The sequence below is a fragment of the Colius striatus genome, chromosome 8 (assembly GCF_028858725.1).
Source record: "Colius striatus isolate bColStr4 chromosome 8, bColStr4.1.hap1, whole genome shotgun sequence".
Taxonomy (NCBI): Eukaryota; Metazoa; Chordata; class Aves; order Coliiformes; family Coliidae; genus Colius; species Colius striatus.
The window spans coordinates 25,788,270-25,806,167 of NC_084766.1; the positions used below are offsets into that span (position 1 = coordinate 25,788,270).

General features: G+C 53.5%; 2 protein-coding genes across 8 annotated transcripts in view; one reads left to right on the forward strand and one right to left on the reverse strand.

Moving 5' to 3' along the window:
- CNNM2 (cyclin and CBS domain divalent metal cation transport mediator 2) overlaps nt 1-8,858 on the forward strand; it is a 123,810-nt gene extending 114,952 nt beyond the window's left edge. Inside the window, exons 8-9 of one of the 3 annotated variants that reach the window (XR_009819204.1) lie at nt 1,333-1,775; nt 8,467-8,858. Coding sequence is in view for 1 of the 3 variants with exons in the window: in XM_062001708.1 (XP_061857692.1) it covers nt 1,333-1,542 (210 nt within the window). In the remaining 2 variants the exon portion in view is untranslated. Of the gene's footprint in view, nt 1-1,332; nt 3,080-3,138; nt 3,988-8,466 lie in introns of those variants that run through there. The other 2 variants (XR_009819203.1, XM_062001708.1) reach the window with 2 other exon arrangements.
- A 2,562-nt stretch (nt 8,859-11,420) lies between these two features.
- The window catches only part of NT5C2 (5'-nucleotidase, cytosolic II), a 67,336-nt gene continuing 60,858 nt past the window's right edge, over nt 11,421-17,898 (reverse strand). For all 5 annotated transcript variants that reach the window (XM_062000797.1, XM_062000799.1, XM_062000798.1 and 2 more), the window contains 8 exons: nt 17,411-17,452; nt 16,263-16,370; nt 15,864-15,930; nt 15,045-15,215; nt 14,218-14,269; nt 13,919-13,979; nt 13,310-13,486; nt 11,421-13,117 (listed from right to left, as the gene is read on the reverse strand). In XM_062000797.1, the coding sequence (XP_061856781.1) occupies nt 12,851-13,117; nt 13,310-13,486; nt 13,919-13,979; nt 14,218-14,269; nt 15,045-15,215; nt 15,864-15,930; nt 16,263-16,370; nt 17,411-17,452 (945 nt within the window). In that variant the 3' untranslated portion in view covers nt 11,421-12,850. The remainder of the gene's footprint in view (nt 13,118-13,309; nt 13,487-13,918; nt 13,980-14,217; nt 14,270-15,044; nt 15,216-15,863; nt 15,931-16,262; nt 16,371-17,410; nt 17,453-17,898) is intronic.

A 17,898-nucleotide genomic window follows, 5' to 3' on the forward strand; every position in this document is an offset into this window, starting at 1 on the left:
GTGTGCGAGTCCTGGGGGACAGGAAATGTAGCTGAGCTGAGGAACAGCTAAAGCTGGCAGCAATTCCAGCCCAGCTGGGAGCCCAGGGAAGCTGATGTCCCATGGCCAGAAGTTAACCTTGATGCTTTTCTTAAATTAAGTGCACGTTCACATTTTGTTTGCAACTCAAATGGTTTGTGAACTCAACTTCTGTCAAAGTTAATTCAATATTAAGAATATGGGATAGAGTAGAAATTCTGGAACACCAAATGGATTATTCTGAAGCCAAATTTTAAAAGGAGAGTACAGTCTTGCATTCAAAACTTGACAGATGCAAGTATACTGGTTGATGGTTTGAGCCTCCAAGGTTTAGATCAGTAAATATTTATCACTGGACAAGTGATTTTCATTACAGATTTCAACAGCTAATCTGCTGTACAGAGCAGCTGTTCATCTTTTGCTGGTTTATGTGGAGTCCTTCCAACTCTCACTGTGTTCAGGGAATGCTGAACTGTCTGGTGTCTCTGCTGTCAGACTTGCATACCTCTTTTTGCATCAGTCTGCTTTACAGAGTATTCAATGTTAGTGCTTTCCCTATGCCTCGTGGGCATTATTTCAGTTAATACCTTGTAAACCAGGTTTATGACCTGCTCGTGCATGTTTGCATTTTGCTTTTGGATCTGTGACCTGGTCTATGTGACCCTCACTATTTTCAGCCCCCCTCTTGTGTTGCTACTGAAACTTATGTTTTCTAAAAGTCTTGTTTGACCTCTTCCACCCTCCTGCCTGCCAAGATAACCCACTGCTGTTGTAGCACACAGGGCTGCCAGTGCACGTGCGTCCTGCTGCCTGTCCTGCCTGAGAAAGCTGCTGCAGTGGAGATTCTGGGACTGGTTGCTTGTGGCTCCAGGAGGAATTCTCCCCTCTACCACCATAGACAGATACATGAGGCTACAGGCTTCCTTGCCTATAATGGGCAGTAACACTGTGCTCTAGGCCAGCTCCTGTCATGGCTATTCTGCTGAGTGCAGGAAGCTCTCCCAGAGGCCAGTGGGTTGTTAATTTGGACTCATCTCTGTGGAGATCCCAGTCTTTTCTAGAAGCAAATGTCCCTGCCTTGGAACAGCACGGTGATGGCACAGCTCTGTGCATCCTCCCTGCCTGGAAACGTCACCGTGCTGTGGCAGTGAGCTGGGATGCTCCAGGCTTGCAGGGATGTTTGGCAGGTGACCAAGGGTTGAAGGGTGATCATCTGGAAAGGGAGGGCACTTCACTGTCTCAGCGTGTCCCGTGGGAGATGTGGAAGTGCGACTGACTCTTTTTGTTCCTTCCTTCCTTCTGTTCTTGGAGCAGATCTCAAGACAGCAGTACCAAAATGCCCTGATGGCATCCCGGATGGACAAAACACCTCAGTCCTCGGACAGTGAAAACACTAAAATCGAACTGACTCTTACGGAGCTGCACGACGGTTTGCCGGACGAGACAGCAAACCTGCTGAACGAACAGAACTGTGTGACTCACAGCAAGCCCAACCACAGTATGCACAGTGAAGGAGCCATCTAGGAGCTGACTCCCCACAACCCACCCATCCCATCTCCTCAGCAGGACCAGCCCTCGCTCCCTCCTGCCTCCTCCCCGAGTGTGAACACCGTTAGTATGTGCTTGCAACACTGTGCTGCATCCAGTGTTCTGAGACCAAAGACTTTTGCGTCCGTTCTGGGAGCAGAAGAGGAAGAAACAGGAGGAAAGGAGCAAAGAGCAAGAGAGACTAAAGCCCCAAGAGTACTTTGGGAACGGTGAGCCACCCTTGAGAACGATGAAAATACTTCTTGCAAAGTAGAATCATGTTTATTTTTTATCTGTATTTTTGATCCTTGTTGGGTTTTTGCTCCTCAGACACATATGGAGAAGTGTAAAAGCTCCTCCAGTTATTTTTTCAAGAGAGATCATGTTTTTAAAAAGTATTTTGCAGAGTTTTAAATTCTTTCTGTCCCTCCTGAACCTCAAATGGGCTCTGTTGTGGTTTTGTGAATTGGCTCCAATGTCCTTAAGGCCTCTTCTCACCCCTCTCTGGTCCTTTTTTTTTTGTTGCCCTGTTGAAGAAGTTAGTAACTATTACTTGTGTGTTGTTTGTGTCCTAAGAATGAGCGAGCTTCAAGGAAAACTCTGGTTTCGACCACCTTGGAGGGCCAAGGGATGAGTATTATGGCATTCTTAAGTTTCAGGGAAGGGGTGGTTACATTGGTATTTAATGATCTCTCTGATTTTGGAAGATTTCCATGTAAGACAGGCAAAAGCCTTGTTACAGTTTTGTAAGCTCTAAAAACTTTGTGTACCTTGAAGGTGATGCTGGGGCAGGGGAAGGAGTTAATTAGCAAAGCTGCAGTCTGCTGAGAGCAGAGCTGGGTGTCATTTTCCACCACCAAGCGAGTGAGTGACTTTTCCTTGGTGTTCCCGCTGCCAGCACGGTGGGTGACAGCACAGCCCGGCCCCGTGTGCTACCGGAGCACATGTGCAGCCTTTGCTAAATAACACAACATCAGCCCCTGGTTCGCCTTCGGGCTCTAGTCTTAAACAGAAAAGATGCTGCTACAGTTATGCCCAAAGTACGTCCTCCACAGCTCTGCCAGTGCAAGGGTGGGCTCTGCTGAGGGGTCGGGACCATCCTCTCCAAGAGCTGACAAGACTTTCTGGACGCGAGTGTATTGCACTTCAGGGATTAGAAGAGGTTCATTTCCAGGCTGTTCCCAGCCACATTCCTTCCTTTGAGTGCATTTAGTGCATTTCCTTCTCTCTTGCCCCTTCTAACTGCCGTGGAGGCAGAGCAGAGGGCCTCCCGCCCAGCTGCCGCTCGTGCAGGGCACCCTGCGTTGGGCAGCAGGAGCCAGTTCCTCCACCCCTAAACCCTGAACACAGGCGGGTGCAAGCGAGAGGCACCTCGTGGGAGTTGTGCATCACACATTCCCCAATCCCACAGGCAGAGTCTAAGTCCTCAAATGAAACCAAAAAAAAGTAATTTCCCTGCCTTCCAGTGCTGTCAAACACAATGTGAACGTTGCCCTCGGTATCTGGAGTGGTTAATAAATCAGGCGTTGCGGTTCCTCTGTTTCCAGATCCTTCCATGGCCCCTGGCTACATAGCATTTCCCTTTCTTTCCAGATAATCTCTGATCCTCAGAGAAGCCCCCAGCCCCAAATGCAACTCCCAGAGCTCTCTGTGCCTGCAGGCCTGCCCTGTCTCTCCTGCTGGCAGGCTGGGGAAGGCGCTTGCCACAAGTTCCCACAGCCCATCGGTGCCAAGCGTGGCTGGAAAGGTGCAATATTTTGCTGCAGAATTTCCCCGCAGGAAACTGGAGTGTGTGGTGTCAGAGGTGGCTGTGGCTGCATGCCCATCCTCCTGTCTATCTTGGCTTCAGCAAGCAGCCCTCATTTTTGCTGTTGTCTCTGATGGGAAAGGTGCCCCCCTGCCCTTTCCTGGAGCCACCCTTGAGGATGCAGTCACCAGGAGGGGCCATAGAAATTGCACAGTATCTCACCCAGTGAGGAGGAGACGGGGCCCCCAAAGCCGCCTTCTCACATTTAGCTTTTGTTTAACGTTCTTGAGCCCCTTCTAAAAGTGTTTCCTTCATCTCCATCCTCTCTCTGATGCTCACCAGCCCCTCAGTGCTGAGAGCACCGGACTCAGCTCCTTCGCAGAGAGCTGCTGAGGTTGCACCTTTCTCACAAAGCAACATGTTGAGACGTTAACAGCGTTTGGCCCCAGCGAGGGACTCTCCTCGCCAGGTTTCCTCTGGCATTGCTGAATGTAAAGGTTTGTCAGAAGTGTTTGACACGGTGGTGAACTGGAGATGCAGTATCTGTTTGGTCAAACCTGCCAAAGGAGGGGAGGCTCAAGCCAAGGCAGCTCGCTCTCTGGAACGAGGCTGCTGGCTGGATCTGACTTCTGCTTTTATGGCAGGTTATGGATGTGTTTCAGTGTCTGTTTCCCTTAAAAAAAAAAGGCAAGGAAGCCAATTTTTCCAACCAAAGCCATGTGATCCCAAAGCAAATACCTCCTGCTTCTGCTCGTGCTGCACTGCTCCACAGTTTGCAGGCCATTTTTTTGCATGACTGTTTTTCATCATTTGTACAGATCCAATAATGGAAAGTGAAATAATTTCCATTAAAATAGTTGATTATAGATGTGTTTCATATGGAAAATATGTACCTGACCCAGAGGGGTTAGGAGCTGCTACTGCTAATTAGCTTGAAGAACAATGCGTGGTCCTCTCCTGGAGGGCAACAAATCCAGTCTCCCTGTTCTCAGGGTATTTAGTTTTACTGTTTAACAAGTGCAAGGTGTTCCCAGCCCTCCCGGGGGGACCCGTCGCGAGCAGAGGAGACCGGTGCCCAGCTCAGGGTCACTCTGAGCCTCCGGATGGCATTTGCCAGCCCCAGGGCTCGGCTCTCCCCACTGCAGTGGAGGTGCCGCGGCATCCCTGTCTGTGTCCCTGCCTCACTGCGGGCACCTGCTGGGGGCTTTGGGAATCGTTGGGCTTGACCTCAGACTTCGGCAAGGCTTTGACTCACAGAAAGGATACTGCATCTTCCTCTGTCAGCTGCTCCTACCGCCTTTGTGCCCCTGGCCTGCCTGCCGGGCCGTGGGGAGGCTGGCAGGGCATCCAGCCGTGGTTTCTACTGTCAATACAATTTTGCACAAGAGTTCTTTGAAGTGAGGTTTTCAACACTAATATCTTAAATGCACAACTGTGAATTATAACTTTTACACTCCCGAATTTCCTTTCGATGAAATGAACCCGAATCTGTTGTAACTATGATCTTAACTCTTTTTTTTTTAGTTCTGTGTATTGCCAAACCCTTGTAAAGAGTGAAGGAATGTTCTTGCTGTCCAATGAGAATCGTTCTCCAAACGAGACTGACTCTGGTGACATGGAGATCATGGGAAGCACGCTGCTTCTGAGTGGAGAGGGGCTCAGAGTGGGCTTAACCAACATCAGCCTCTCCGTAGAGCCCAAGCTCAGACCCTCCAGAGTTTACAAAGCCCTTGTTGTTTTATTCCCAGCTTGTCCACTCCCTGAAATCCCTGCGCAGCCAATGGCTGCTGCTCCAGAGGAGCTCGGGACAAGGTGTCCTGCTGAGGGACGAGGGATGCTGGCAGAGTGTGCAGGGAGCAGGGCCCCCAGCCCAGTGGGGCAGGATGAGGTGCTTTCCCCAGCAGAGAGAGCTCCCCAAGGCAGATCCTTCCACCCCCTTCTGCTGCTGCTCCCAGCCTGTAGTCATGTATAGTTCCCTCTCAGCCCCGTTTTGCCCCTACATGCACTCCTGCTCCAGGCTGAGTGGGGCAGCTGGGGCTGGAGGTGGCTGCTCAAGGCTCAGCCACTCATTCATGTTGTGCTCACTCGTTCCTCCTCTCTTCTTCTGGACTTACTCCCATTTTCCCCACCACAGGGTTACATTTTTCTTTTGTTCTTTTTTGTCTTTAAGTGCCTTTTTGTGTGGGTGGAGCTGGCAAGAGGAGAGTCTCAGGATATGGCCCTTTGCACTCACTTCAGGCCTAAAGAAGGCTCAGGGGAAGCAGGACGAGGTGCTTGTGATGGCTCACGGACATCATCCGTTGCTGCTTCTCAGCTGTCAGGGCCCGACTAGGATGAGGGTGAAATGTTTTTGGCCCCGGTGGTGTCAGGCTCCAAATCAACTCAAAGAAAACCAAAGAGGCAGCTTTGTGCGAGGGGCTGCTTGGGCAGCTGCGGTGCTTCCTGTGATCTCTGCAGAGCTCAGCCGAGGGCCGTGGGGCTGTGGGATGGCAAAGGGCAGCGCTGCCTCCTCAGCGCCTCCCGTGCGAGTGTCCCTCGGGATGGGGAACACAGCCACCGTGTTCTCTGGGACCCCTGGGAACACGCATCTCCCTTGTGCTGAAACACACCATCGACACAAGTCATTCCCACACGGGAGATGTACCATCTTTTATATGATATCTAATACACACCTCTGTGGTTTTGAAACTAGTACCCGTGTACCAGTTGTCAAGTTATACAGTGTCTGGATTACCAGGAGAAAACTGGGGCTGTGGGGCGGGGAAGGGTGCTGCAGAGTACCTCTTGTGATGCTCACTGGAGGTTCTGTCCCAGAGGCTGTGTTCATACTCTGTGCTGTGTGCCTGAAGCAGGAAAGCAGGAGGCTGGAGTGGTGCAGCCCCTGGCTCGCTGCCTGCCCCACCACCAGGCTCTGCTCGGCCTCTAAACACACCCAAAGAAGTACCTGCTCCTTGGATACTGAGGGTTGGTTTGGTCCAACAGGGAAATGATGATCTTAACTAGTGAGATGGAAAGTCAGGCACCTTTTTTGTGTCATGGAGGAGAGGGCAGCTGTCATGCTGACTTGCCCAGCAGAGAGGACAAGCTCTGTGCTGCAGGCTGGGCTGGGAAGCCACCCTCATCCCTGCTCTGTTGTCTGTTACCAGTTGCAGATCTCTGGTTGGTGTAATCTCTGTGGTGGTCCTGGCCTCGTGCCCTGCAGCCTGGTGTCACACTGGCTGCTGTTCCTCCTGGTTAGTCCGAGGGGGCCATGTCCAGGCGTGGGCCCACGGCACACGGTACGGTTGAGCTTTTTGGTCTGGTACATATTTGCTGTTCTGTAAAAGCTGGATGCTGAAGCTGGGAAGACCAAAGCAAGTCTGGGATGCCAGGTTATCCCAGCACTCTTCCCTGAGCCGCAGGGATGGGAAAGGAGGGCCAGCAGTTGCCCCAGCCCATGGCATGGTACAGATGGCAGGGGCAGGAGTCTCACACAGCTGTAGCGCTGAACTCAGTCCAAGTCACTTCTTGTTCTCACTATCCCGAGGTCGGGCCTTTTAGTGGTTCTGCACCTTGGAAATACGGTACTCAAAGCTGCTGGCCTCATGTTTCTGCTTTCTCCTGAGGTTTCTCCCTCGGGCCCTGTTTTCTCTGCCCTGGGATGGTGCAGAGGATGGTGCCCTGGCTGCTGTCACCCCTTCAGTGCAGGTTTCTGACTAACAAAGTGCTTGATGTTTAATCCTCCCTGCAGCAGGAGAGGTTTGGCTTGTCACAGAGCTGGGCTGGAGGTTTGTCATCTGTCATGAGCCAAACAAGTGCCTGAAACATGCAAAGGCTGCAGATGACTCCAGTGTTCCTGAGGTGGGTTTGATGTCTCTGTTGTCTCCTGCAAGCAGTTGGCTGGTGGCAGGGTTTGTTGGGCAGGAAGGGTTTGTCCCAGCATTTAGTGCTTGGCAGAGCAGTCTAGCATCCCACCTCAGCTGTTTAGAGACTTCAGAGCTTTATAAAAGGTGGGGGTTTTTTTTGTCTTCTGGGCATCACTGTTGTACCAAATCCTTCCAAATTCTAGCCAGAAGCTTGTAGGTGTCAGCTGTGTAGCCTGGATCACAGGCCTTGAGTTGGAAGTGCCAATTTTGAATGGATGCCTTCTGGATTTACCCAAAGATCGAGGTGGGGGTGTGGAGGGGACTCCTGCTGAGCTCCTGTGTTCGTAGAGGTGACAGACTGCTCAGGCCCAGATGAGCTCTAGCATCATCCCTGCTTTGAAGTCTGAGGTCCCAGTAGACTGGGCCGGGCTGGGCTTGTTTGGCTGGTGGGTTTTTACCCAGGTACGTGCTCTGTCCTCCGGCTCGCCGCTGCCCTGGGCCCAGTGCCGGCGCTTTCTGCGGCTGCTGCTCTGGCGTCGGCCACGGACGCTCCTCTGCTCGTCCCACTGGGCTTTGGGTGGATGGTCAGGAGGGTGAGAGAAGGAGGGGCAGCAGTTCCTCACACTGCAGGTGGGGGATGCCGCTCAAAGGACTCTGCCTTCCTCCCAAACCGCGTGGAATCCCGCCAGGAGCCCAGCACCACTGCTCCAGTCCCGTTTGAGCTGTGTTTTCCAAAGCACAAGGGGGGTTCAGGGCCAGGCCCTGCTGAGGATCCTCAGAGCTCTCAGCATGCGCTTTCCCCAGCGCACACAGCTGCAGAGCCAACCTCCACACCCGACCCATGGGGCAGTTTGGCGCCCGGATGCCAAACACATTGAATCTGAAAACCCCAAATACTTGAGCAGCGTCCCGGGAAGCCGCGAGCAGCCGGCGCTCTGCAGCTGAGCTCCCACACCAATGCTTTGGGGTCCTCCCCGGCTGCCCCCGCCTCGGCAGCCCCGCCACTCCCTGCACCCAGACGGCCCTTCCCCAGGTCTCACTCGCCATCCTACGTGGTCTTTGCGAACTGTATCATATTGTACATGGGTTTCCAGAGTTGTAGTGTTCTGACTACAGTATTTCCATGTGTGTACATACCCCTGGACAAGCACAGCTGCAATCCTGAATGGAGTGTATACGTTTCATAGACTGATTGTCATACGAATGAGTTTTATAATTATTCCGATTTTGTTGTAGATTTCCAATCTTTCCTATTTATTTTGTACCAGATTTATTTGTATATTTTGTGATTTTGTTTAAAAGCATTTTGTTTATTTCTATTCTTTTTAGATAAATGATGATTTTTTTCCCCCCTGTTGAACATTCCAGTTTATGCATTTTCCCTCCTCCACGCTCCCCCCTCGTTTCCAAGGGATGGATTTTGGCACGCGGGTGGTGGGGGCTGGTGGCGGCGATCCCAGACCCAAATCTCTGCTATTGGCACATCAGCAGTCTTTAATCTCAGCCGTCGAGAGCCACGGAGAGGCCGGATCCTGTCTCCCTTAGAGCCAGGCCTTGCTCTTTGCTTTGGTGGGTCTGGCCAGTAAGGCCTGTGCTGGCGGTTGTTCTGGGCAGGAGCTGGGAACCTGGTGGCAACAGCAAGCAGTTGACTTTCTGTTTCTGAAGTTCCTTCAAGGGTGAGGGCCTTTTTCTTCCACTAATAAAAAGCCCTTTATTTACAACCTGCTCTCCATCTATCACGTCTGTTTGTCCAGCAGCGCAGAGGCCGTCTGTCTGTCTGCCTGTCTGTCCGTCTGTCTGCCCGTGGCCCTGCGGGGCGGCCGTGCGGAGGGGGCTGCATCGCATGGGAGCCGCTGGTGGAGCGGGTCCCTCTGTCCCCTGCCTGTGCCCTGGCTGTCAGGGCTTCGGCAGCAGAGCCGGGGGGAGCTGTGGTTCCAGAGCTGTGTTTCTGAGTAGGAGAGGGAGGCTGTGCATAGTCCTCTGCCCAGGATCCCTCCCAGCTCCATGCTGGCGGAGAAATGGCCAAGCCTCTCCCGTGTGCCACACACAGCCCTCCTGGGCAGCTGTTTCTGTCCTTCCCTCAGCCCCTCCACCCAGCTGCTCTCCCTGCACTGGGCTTTCTTCCTAGCTCAGCTCTGAGCTGCGTGTCACTGAGGTGGGTAGCTGGGCAGCATCTGCTTGAGCCTCTGTCCTTTTCCCTGTGCTACACTAAGGCCCCATCCTCCTGGACCTTGCTCCCCATCATTGTACCAGCAGAAAAGGGCGAGGGGCAGATCCTGGGAGGATTCCTGCTCCCCTGTGTGTGCCTGGCCCAGCAGGTGCAGGATGGAAGTAGAATTGCTGTGACGAGACTTGCGGCCCGGCTCTGACAGCACTGGGAAGGAGGAGCAGGGCAGCAGAGTGTGAGGTGGGTGAAAGGGGCCACGTCACCACAGGGACACAGGACGGGCAGTGACTGCCTGGGTCTGCAGCCCAGCAAGCCCTGGGCTGTTCTGCAGGAGCTGAGCACCTCTGTGCAGGGCCAGGGTGGGCTGCTGCCTCTGCACCTGCACCCATCCCTTGGCAACGTATGCTGCAGGGGGCCAGGGCGTCAGGCACCAAGGCTGCTCAGGGACTGGCACAGGGTTTTGTGTCCTCAGTTGTGCTGAGACGTGCCCCAACGCTGGGTTTGTGCCCTCTCTGCTGAGAGGATGTGGCATAAATGAAGAGGGGCTGGGAGCATCTCTCATTACTTTGACCTGGTCAAAAGTACTTGCTGGCAGTGACCAACACAAAACGTCATTGGGGCTGTGGCTAAGGGCAGCGTGAGCCTCCAGCTCCTGTCCCTGGTAGTTTGGTGGGTGCAGCTACTGTGACCCCCCCCCATCCATCTCTGCAGAGCAGTGAGGGTGGGAAACTGATGAGGAAGAAATCTGGTCAGCAGGAACTCAGGGCAGGCACTAGGGACTGTTCCTGGGGCTCACCTTGCTGGAGCCTCACAGCAGCTGTGGCTCATGCTGCCTTTTCGTTTGCAGACACAGGTACAGCCAGGCCACCAGCCTGTGAGGGGCATGTGGTGCAGGCTGCTGCCTGCCAGAGGCGTGGGCACATGCCCTGGGCAACCTGGGGCAGGAGGCTTCCCCCTGGCTCTTGCTCAGTGATTTCTTACTGCAGCACCATCGTGGAGCCAGTGCAGGATGGGCAGTGGCACGAGACTGGGCAGCGAGCAGGGCCTGGGTGTCTGTCAGGCTCTGCCCGCTCCTTTCCCACCATCAAGTGAGGGTCAAATACTTTCCATTGCTCCAGCCTTAAAGAGTCTTCTCCCCATCTAGTCAGAAATAGCCCTGGGCTGGCAGTAAGCTATTTGTGGCCACCAGTGTGGCAGGAGGAATGCACGGAGCTCCCAGACCTCCCTTCCCGCAGCCACATGCCCTCCCCAGCTGCTGAGCTAAAGCTTAAAAAATCCTAGTGGCTATACTTGGAGAAATGAGGTTTAAACATAGCAAAGCCCAGCATGGCCTTTAGTGCAAGGGCTCGGGAACAGCTCCCTCAAACTCTCCTGCAGCTGACCTCACTGTGAGGATGCCTTAGCTGCGCTCCAGAGCCCCAAAGGGGTCAGGGACCCAGTGCTGGGGCTTTCAGCAATCCTGAATTGTCAGCTATTGATTGTTGGACACTACCTGCAGCCACTTTGAGCTGCTTTTCTGTTTGGCAGTTTGGGCCCTGGGTACAGAACATCCTTCTGTGGTAGCTCTGATAGGGGGCGGGGGGGGCTCATCTACCCTGGTTTGGCCAATAGGAGGGGTCTGTTCAGAGGTGAGGGCACACAGCCCTGGGTGAGAGCAGCCAAGTGGCCTCCCATGGGATTCTCCTCTGCTCGGGCAGGTTGGCAGCTCCTGGGGAGCACGGGCCATGGGCATGGGTCATGCATGGTGTGGAGAGCCCTGTGGGAAGCAGCCCTGGGAAGGGGCAGTGTTGGAGGGAATAGCAGGGTGAGGGTGTTGCCCTTCCCACCACAGAAAAACCCCTTTTCACTCTCTGAACCCAGGCTAAAAATGTTTGTCTCCCTGTGACTCCCACCTGAAGCAGATGGGGATAACCAAAGCCTCACAACCCCTGTTGTTTCCTGCCCACCTTCTCCATGGGGACCAGACAAGCCCCAGATCCTCAACAAGGCTTCACATATCCATTTCCCAGAGATGCCTTCCCTGTCCCTCAGCCACCCATCCCGCTGAGACACCTCCCAGACCGGTCCCAGCTCTCCCTGTCACCTCCAGCACGGTTCTCCACAAAGCACCAGGCACTTCTTAGAAACATCATCATTTATTGACTTGAACAACTGCCACTACAGCAGCGTTTCCTCTCAGATGTTGGTGGTGTGGTTTTTGTTGTTTTATTTTCTCCTAAGGTACTTGAAAATGGAAAAAAAAAAAGATTCAGTGAGTTTATGGTACTGAAACAACAGTCAAATTCATTAGAAGAGGGCCCTTGTAATCCCTTCCCAGCGAACGGCACAGGCTGGAGGAAGGGAGGCTGCACCCATGAGACACAGGAAAGCGCCAGCCCCTGCCCTCCCTGGGATGGCTTTCAGGCATAAAGGCCACTTGCCCATCCCCGTGGGGCACTCCCAGTCCCCTGCATGGCTGCTTGCAGCCCTCACCCCCTGCCACCAGGCTCTGCCTGCCCAGGGGCAGGGTGGCAGCCGGCTGGACTGGAGCTCCCCAGCCGCCCCTGCAGGGATGGCCCCGGGACATGTGCTGTTTCCTCGCTTAGGGCAGACACCAGTGTCCTGCAGCACGCTGGAACAGGCCCTTTCACTCCAGATGGTGGCTGGGTTTGTCTTTGGGATGCTTCACTTTCTTAATGCTGAGCAGACAGAAAGGTCATTAACAGGTGGTAGGAAAACAAACTGACATAATGCTAAAGCAGCAGCTTCCAACTCCTTGGTTAATATTTACTGCTGGAAGTACAGGAGTTGAGAACACAGTGTGCAGCTGGGCTGTGAGAAACATGGTGGAAATCAAGCACCACGTGCCCATGATGAAAGGAGCTCTGAAACACTGGGAGAGGAGAGCAAGAGTCTGCAAGCTGGAAGGTGTCTGCAAGCTGCAGCCGTGCAAGCTGCAATCCCACCGCCCTCCACCATGGGGGAATCGAACCGCTCTCACACAGAGAGACACTCACACCAAGCAGGGGAGGAACTGAGTGCAGGGAGCCACAGCAAGACCTTGGCTAACATGGGGAGGGGGCAGTTTAGAACCCAGAAACGGAAGGTTAAGGGCAGCAACCCAACAGGCAGGAGGGCTTGGATCACTGTGTGTCCTGTGGGGCCCAGCACATCCCTTCCTTCTCCACAGCCAATGTAACAAATGGCAAAAACCGTTCACAGGACACTGTTGAAATGAAAATCCAATGAAACACATCATGGGAAAGGGTGAAACATGCAGCATCCCTCAATGTAACGGGAGCAGCATGACAGCACAGGTGGGCAGTTGAATCTGAATGCACCACCCTAGCAGAATCCATCAGCTTTCTGAACCGTCTGCAGAACTGAAAACAAGGGTCTCCTCTTAATTAGTGTTAATTTGTTAAAAGTTTCCGGACGCTTTCAAAATGTGCCTTTGCAAGAATCACACCCCCCAACCCATCACCCCAAGGGCCCCGACAAAGGAATCCGCTCCTGATCGCTGCTAGAGTCACGGTTCGTCTTCACAGATGCTCTGCTTTTTCCTTCTTATTCCTCTTCCTCCTCTTCTTCCTCCTCTTCCTCTTCCTCCTCCTCCTCTTCCTCGTCATCATCTTCGTCGTGGCAGTGCGTGATCTCCTGGGGCGCCTGGGGGAAGAGGTTGGGCGGTTTGATCTCGCTGATGGAGCGCGTCAGCTGGTGCCGCTTGTAGTCGGAATCTTTGAAATCCACGGAGGTGCGGTTGCGCGTGGCCATCGGCGACTCCTTCTCGTTGATGTCCACGTGCGTGTGCTCCACCGTGGACTCGTGTGGCATCTGCACATGCAAGAGAGAGACAGAGGGGAGCTGCCACGGGCCAGCCCAGTCCCGGGGCACCTCGGAGAGCGAACCCCTGAAGGTGACCCTCTGGCACACGGCTGCCGGTGCTCGCGGCTCATGGAAGTATTAATGAACATCAGTGTGGGCACCTCTGGGAGCCTGCCCAGCTCCCTGGGCTCTGCAACTCACCAGGACGTGGGCGGCTCTGAAGAGGTAGCTGAAGGGGTAGTAGAGGAGGTTGATGAAGGAGGCTGCATAGAGGTCGGCGTAGCGCATCACCTGGCTGGCAAACAGGGTCTGCCGGGAGCCGCTGCGGAAGAGGCTCCCCATCATCCCATAGCACATGTCCATGTCGTGGGTCACTTTCTAGGAGCAGAGGGCAGGTGAGATCCTGGGCCAGGCAGGCAACACTAGAGTGTGCTGGAGCCATGCGAGGCCTGCGGGGACCTGCAGACAGGCTGCCTCAGAGCACAGCCCAGCCCCAGCTAACAGCAGGCTCAGGGCCATCACCTGCCCCAGGCTGGCACCCCACGGCTGGCTGGGGTAGCCAGAGGCTAGAGCCCCTCTATGCGTGTGTGCGCAGCAGCCAGGCCTGTTCCAGCACAGGCTGCCCTTCGGGAGCGCCGGGGGCACCAGGGAGCTCAGAAGCTCCTCTGCTTGTCTCCACAAGGACAGGCCGGCCTTGCCAAGCCTGCCATGCCCACCCAAAGGCAGAGCACTGCAGGGCTGAGCGGAGGGGTTGGGTTGTCAGCCCCTTTGGGATCCAAAAGGATGAAAAGGGATTGTGATGACCGGTACCTTAATGCGTCTCTGGATGGAGCTGATGTCGGGGCGTTCGTTGCTGCTGCTGTCCAGATGCCTAGTTACAGGCGAGAAGGTAAATACACGGTGTGAAAAGCCTTTCAGAACCAGGTGCTGTGGGATGGGGGCTCAGGGGAGGGAGGCTGCTCTGAAGGGAAAGGTTGTTCTGGTGGGCAGAGCCCGGCCCGAGGCAAAGCTCCGGCAGCGGTGCCGCTAACCCAGCCCCAAGGCTTCGTCAGACAGCGTCTCTTGGCTGGGACAGGCAGCAGGAAAGGTGTCACTGTTTGAACACTCACTTGTATAGCTCGGCCAAGAAAATGTCCAGACTCTGCAGCTCTTCAAAAAGGGCTGGAAAATCCAGAAAAGAAAAGGGGGAAAGGTAAGTTTAAACTGTTGAAATGAAAAGGGCTGAAAGCAAAGCCCTCGTCCTGCCCACTCCCCCCTTGCATGGCAGGGGGAAATGCTGCATCCAGGAGCAGAGCACCCCATGGACACTGTGCCATTGGCAGAGCTCTGGGATGGGTTTCTGGTTGCCCCTGTTCTTTATGAGGCTGAACTTTCACAGCCTTCAGCAAAAACTTCCAACCAGTCATGGAGCAACCTGCATAAAGCCCAGATCCATTACACACCGAAGGGCAAAGCTGGGAGGAAGGCAGATGGGAAACACACAGCACTTGGGCAGCAGAGGGAGCAGGAGGGAGAGCACTCATGGCTCAGGCATTACAGGGACAATAACTAGGGTGTCTGGTCTGATACTTTTTAGCAGAGAAGCCAGGGCTCCCTAGAGACAGAGGGAGACGAGTTTTTGGGGCAGGGTTATGGCTGAGGAATGGATGAGGAACAACTCAGCCTCACCCAGCTGCAGGTTTTTCCCCAGCCAAATCAGCACTTGGCCCATCACGCACAAGTGGCCCAGGAAAGAGCACAGGAGAGGCTGGGACCCCGAGGCAGCCCACACAGAGCTGTCCCAGCTCCTGCCACAAACACTCAGACAAGAAGGGCTGAAAGGAGAAGCGGGGAGCCAGGGTGATCTCTCCCTGCCCCCCTACACCCTGGGGATCACAGGGGTGCAGCATCAGGCACGGAAGAGCAAAGCCTGGCCGGTGTTTGCCCAGCTGCTGACCGCTTTTGTCTGTCCAGACGTGCAGCTCCTGCGCCAGCTCGGGGATCACCAGGAAGGTCCTCCAGCCCTGGCGCTTCTTGGATTTGAGGATGTCTCCAAAGATATGGTCTCCGATGTACAAGATATCCTTCCCTTTGGCCCCCAGCAGGTCACAGACTGTGTCTGAAGAGCCTGAGAGCAGAATGGCACAGCTCAGAATGAGGAGCCGAGCAGAAACGTGTAGCTCATTTCAGAGGGCCGTGGTCAGGGACAGAGCAGGTGCATTTTCCTCCCAGAAACCTCCACTGCTGAACATGACAGCCCTGCTTGGCCATGGTAGCATGGGGCATTGCCCACCCCTCCTGGGAGCTCACCCAGGGACAGCTTTGCCCACACCTCAGCCATGAATGGCCCCACAGCAGAGGAGCCGTGCTGCCTTCCATCCCATGTGAGTGACGGAGCCCCAGGCATCCCAGACAGCTCTGTACATCCACCTGCTGCTCTTCCCTGGCTCAGGGAAGCCTGGCCACACCAGTGGCAGCTCTGTTAAATACAGCAGGGGATGTTGCACTGCACCAGCTGCAGTTCCCCCTGCACCACAAACCCTGGAGTGGCACTTCCCAGACCCTCCCTGGCAAGGAAGAAAAGGGCGTTTGAGGAGAAACAGGTCTGTGCATTGGGCAGCAAAGATGATGCAAAGCTTTTGCAGCAGTGTGCAGAGGGGCTTTGGGAAACACAGCCTTGACTAGTGCCTGGAACAAGTCCTGTCACAGCCAGAGTGGCTGATGGCCACAGGCACATCAGAGCCACTCCCCAGGACAAGAAGGGTTCTTGCCTCACCTCCAGAATACACAATGCCATGCTGCAGTGGGCCCGTGTAGGTACCAATCTTCAGCTTCCCGGTCACCTGAGGAAGGAGACATTGCCTTGGTTCAGATCACCTGATGGTCTGCATCTTCTGTCCTATTCGTACTTTACTCTTTGTTCTTCTCTCATTCCCAGGCAGTCTAGAGGTGGCTTTCCACATTTTTTACCTGTGGTATGTTAGGGAAGCCAGCAAATCCTTGAGCTCTGCTGTGCCTCAGGTGATAGGGTTGCTCAGGAATCACCGAGAAGCCAGCTCCCCATCTCTAGGGCAGGTCCTGTCTAAACACTGCTTTGCCCATTACCACTAAGAGATGCCACACAGGAGATGCACAAGCCCTTCCAGCTGTGGAGAGACCCTTGCATGCTACTCACCGTGTCCACCTGCCGCAGCACAGTGCCTTCTCCAAAGAAGAGGGGTTTTCGTGCATCTACCAGGATCAGGTCAAAGTAGGACTGCCACGGCCGGTGGGCACTCCCAGGCTGCAAAGACAAACCCCAGGATCAGGCACAACACAATCAAACAGGGAGTTTCACTGGAGCGTTGCTGTCCATACGGCTACAACCTTGTGACACTGCTGGTCCCTCAACATCTTCTACCTCATGCCTCTTGTGGTATGAGGCTGGGTGCCAGCGCCATCTCCCAAGCAAGCCCACCCCAGCAGCGAGGGCTGAGAATGCGGTGTGAGAAAGAACTGCAGCGAGCAGCCACGTAAGCACAGCTGCCACATAACGAGATGCTGTAACTGACACCGCTGGCCCTGCTGGTGAAGGTGACATCTGGCACGGATCCAGACACAGGCGGCTTCACTCCTTCAGTCGTACGAGGTCACGCCGGTACCTTTGCCAGGAGGGGGAAAACTCCTGGAGCCTGTTCCACAGAGCACAGCTCTGAATCCCAGCAAGACTACAGCAAGGAGGTTTTCGAGCTATCAGTTGACATGATTTTCCATATTCTGAAAACTTCTCCTGTGGCTGCCTTCTACCTTTTCAGAGCACAACATGAAAATGCAACTTTGGAGCACGAGATAACCTCCTACTGTGAGACTGAGAAAGCAGTAGAAATCCAGCTCACAAACTTCTCTCCAAAAGTTTGCAGGGCTGAATTTTGACCTCAGAAAACCAAAAAAGCATGACTAAAACTCTTGGAGTTACAACAGTAACAGCCATAAATGTCTCTTTCCTTTCCATCAAGGCAGGGTATTTTAATAACCTCTAAAACATTGTGCGAGATTTCTGAGCAACTTGGCTGTAAAATGCCACAGTTAAAATGTATTATCACTAAAATAATGTTATCGTTAACACAGATTATTGCTTGAGACCAGATGATGCCTCTTTTCTCTTTGTTACACTGTATTTGCTTTGATCCCATTCAAACAGGACACAAAACAGCAAGTGTATTTTAACTAGATTAAAGCAACTAATCCCATGCAGCCGATGAAGCAGGATTAAAATGCTTCCCAGCTACACAGATAATTAGGCACATCAGTTTCTGTTGGAACTGCAGTCTAGAAATCACATACCTTTGGTCCATGGGGGAAGTCAAACAAATAAGTCATGATTTTCTGAAAGACAGAAAGAAAAGTACTCAAAGATGCATTTGTAGACATACATTTGTGTAGTTTATAGGGGCATGCTTTCCTCATTTCACCTTTTTGGGTTACAGAACTTCACTTTTAGAATTTACATGAAGGTCAGCATAAGATTTGGGGACAAAATGAATGGATGGAGTTTAATGTGACAAGAATTAAACCACCCTGCTTCAGGTACATCCTGCAGTGCTTTAAAATGGCACGGAAATCTTTGGATTGGTGGTGGTGCAACATCCTGACATTTACCTGAAATTGAAGTAACTGCATTTACTCCTACAGCACAGCAGACAGCCCTTCCTGGCTCTGAGGGCCACGGCTTTGGTGACCTGTCTGCACTCAGACTATCTGACTTGAAAGGGAAGTTCTGCATTTTCAAGGATGCCAAAATCCAAAATTAGTATCATGTTCTCTTTGAGCCT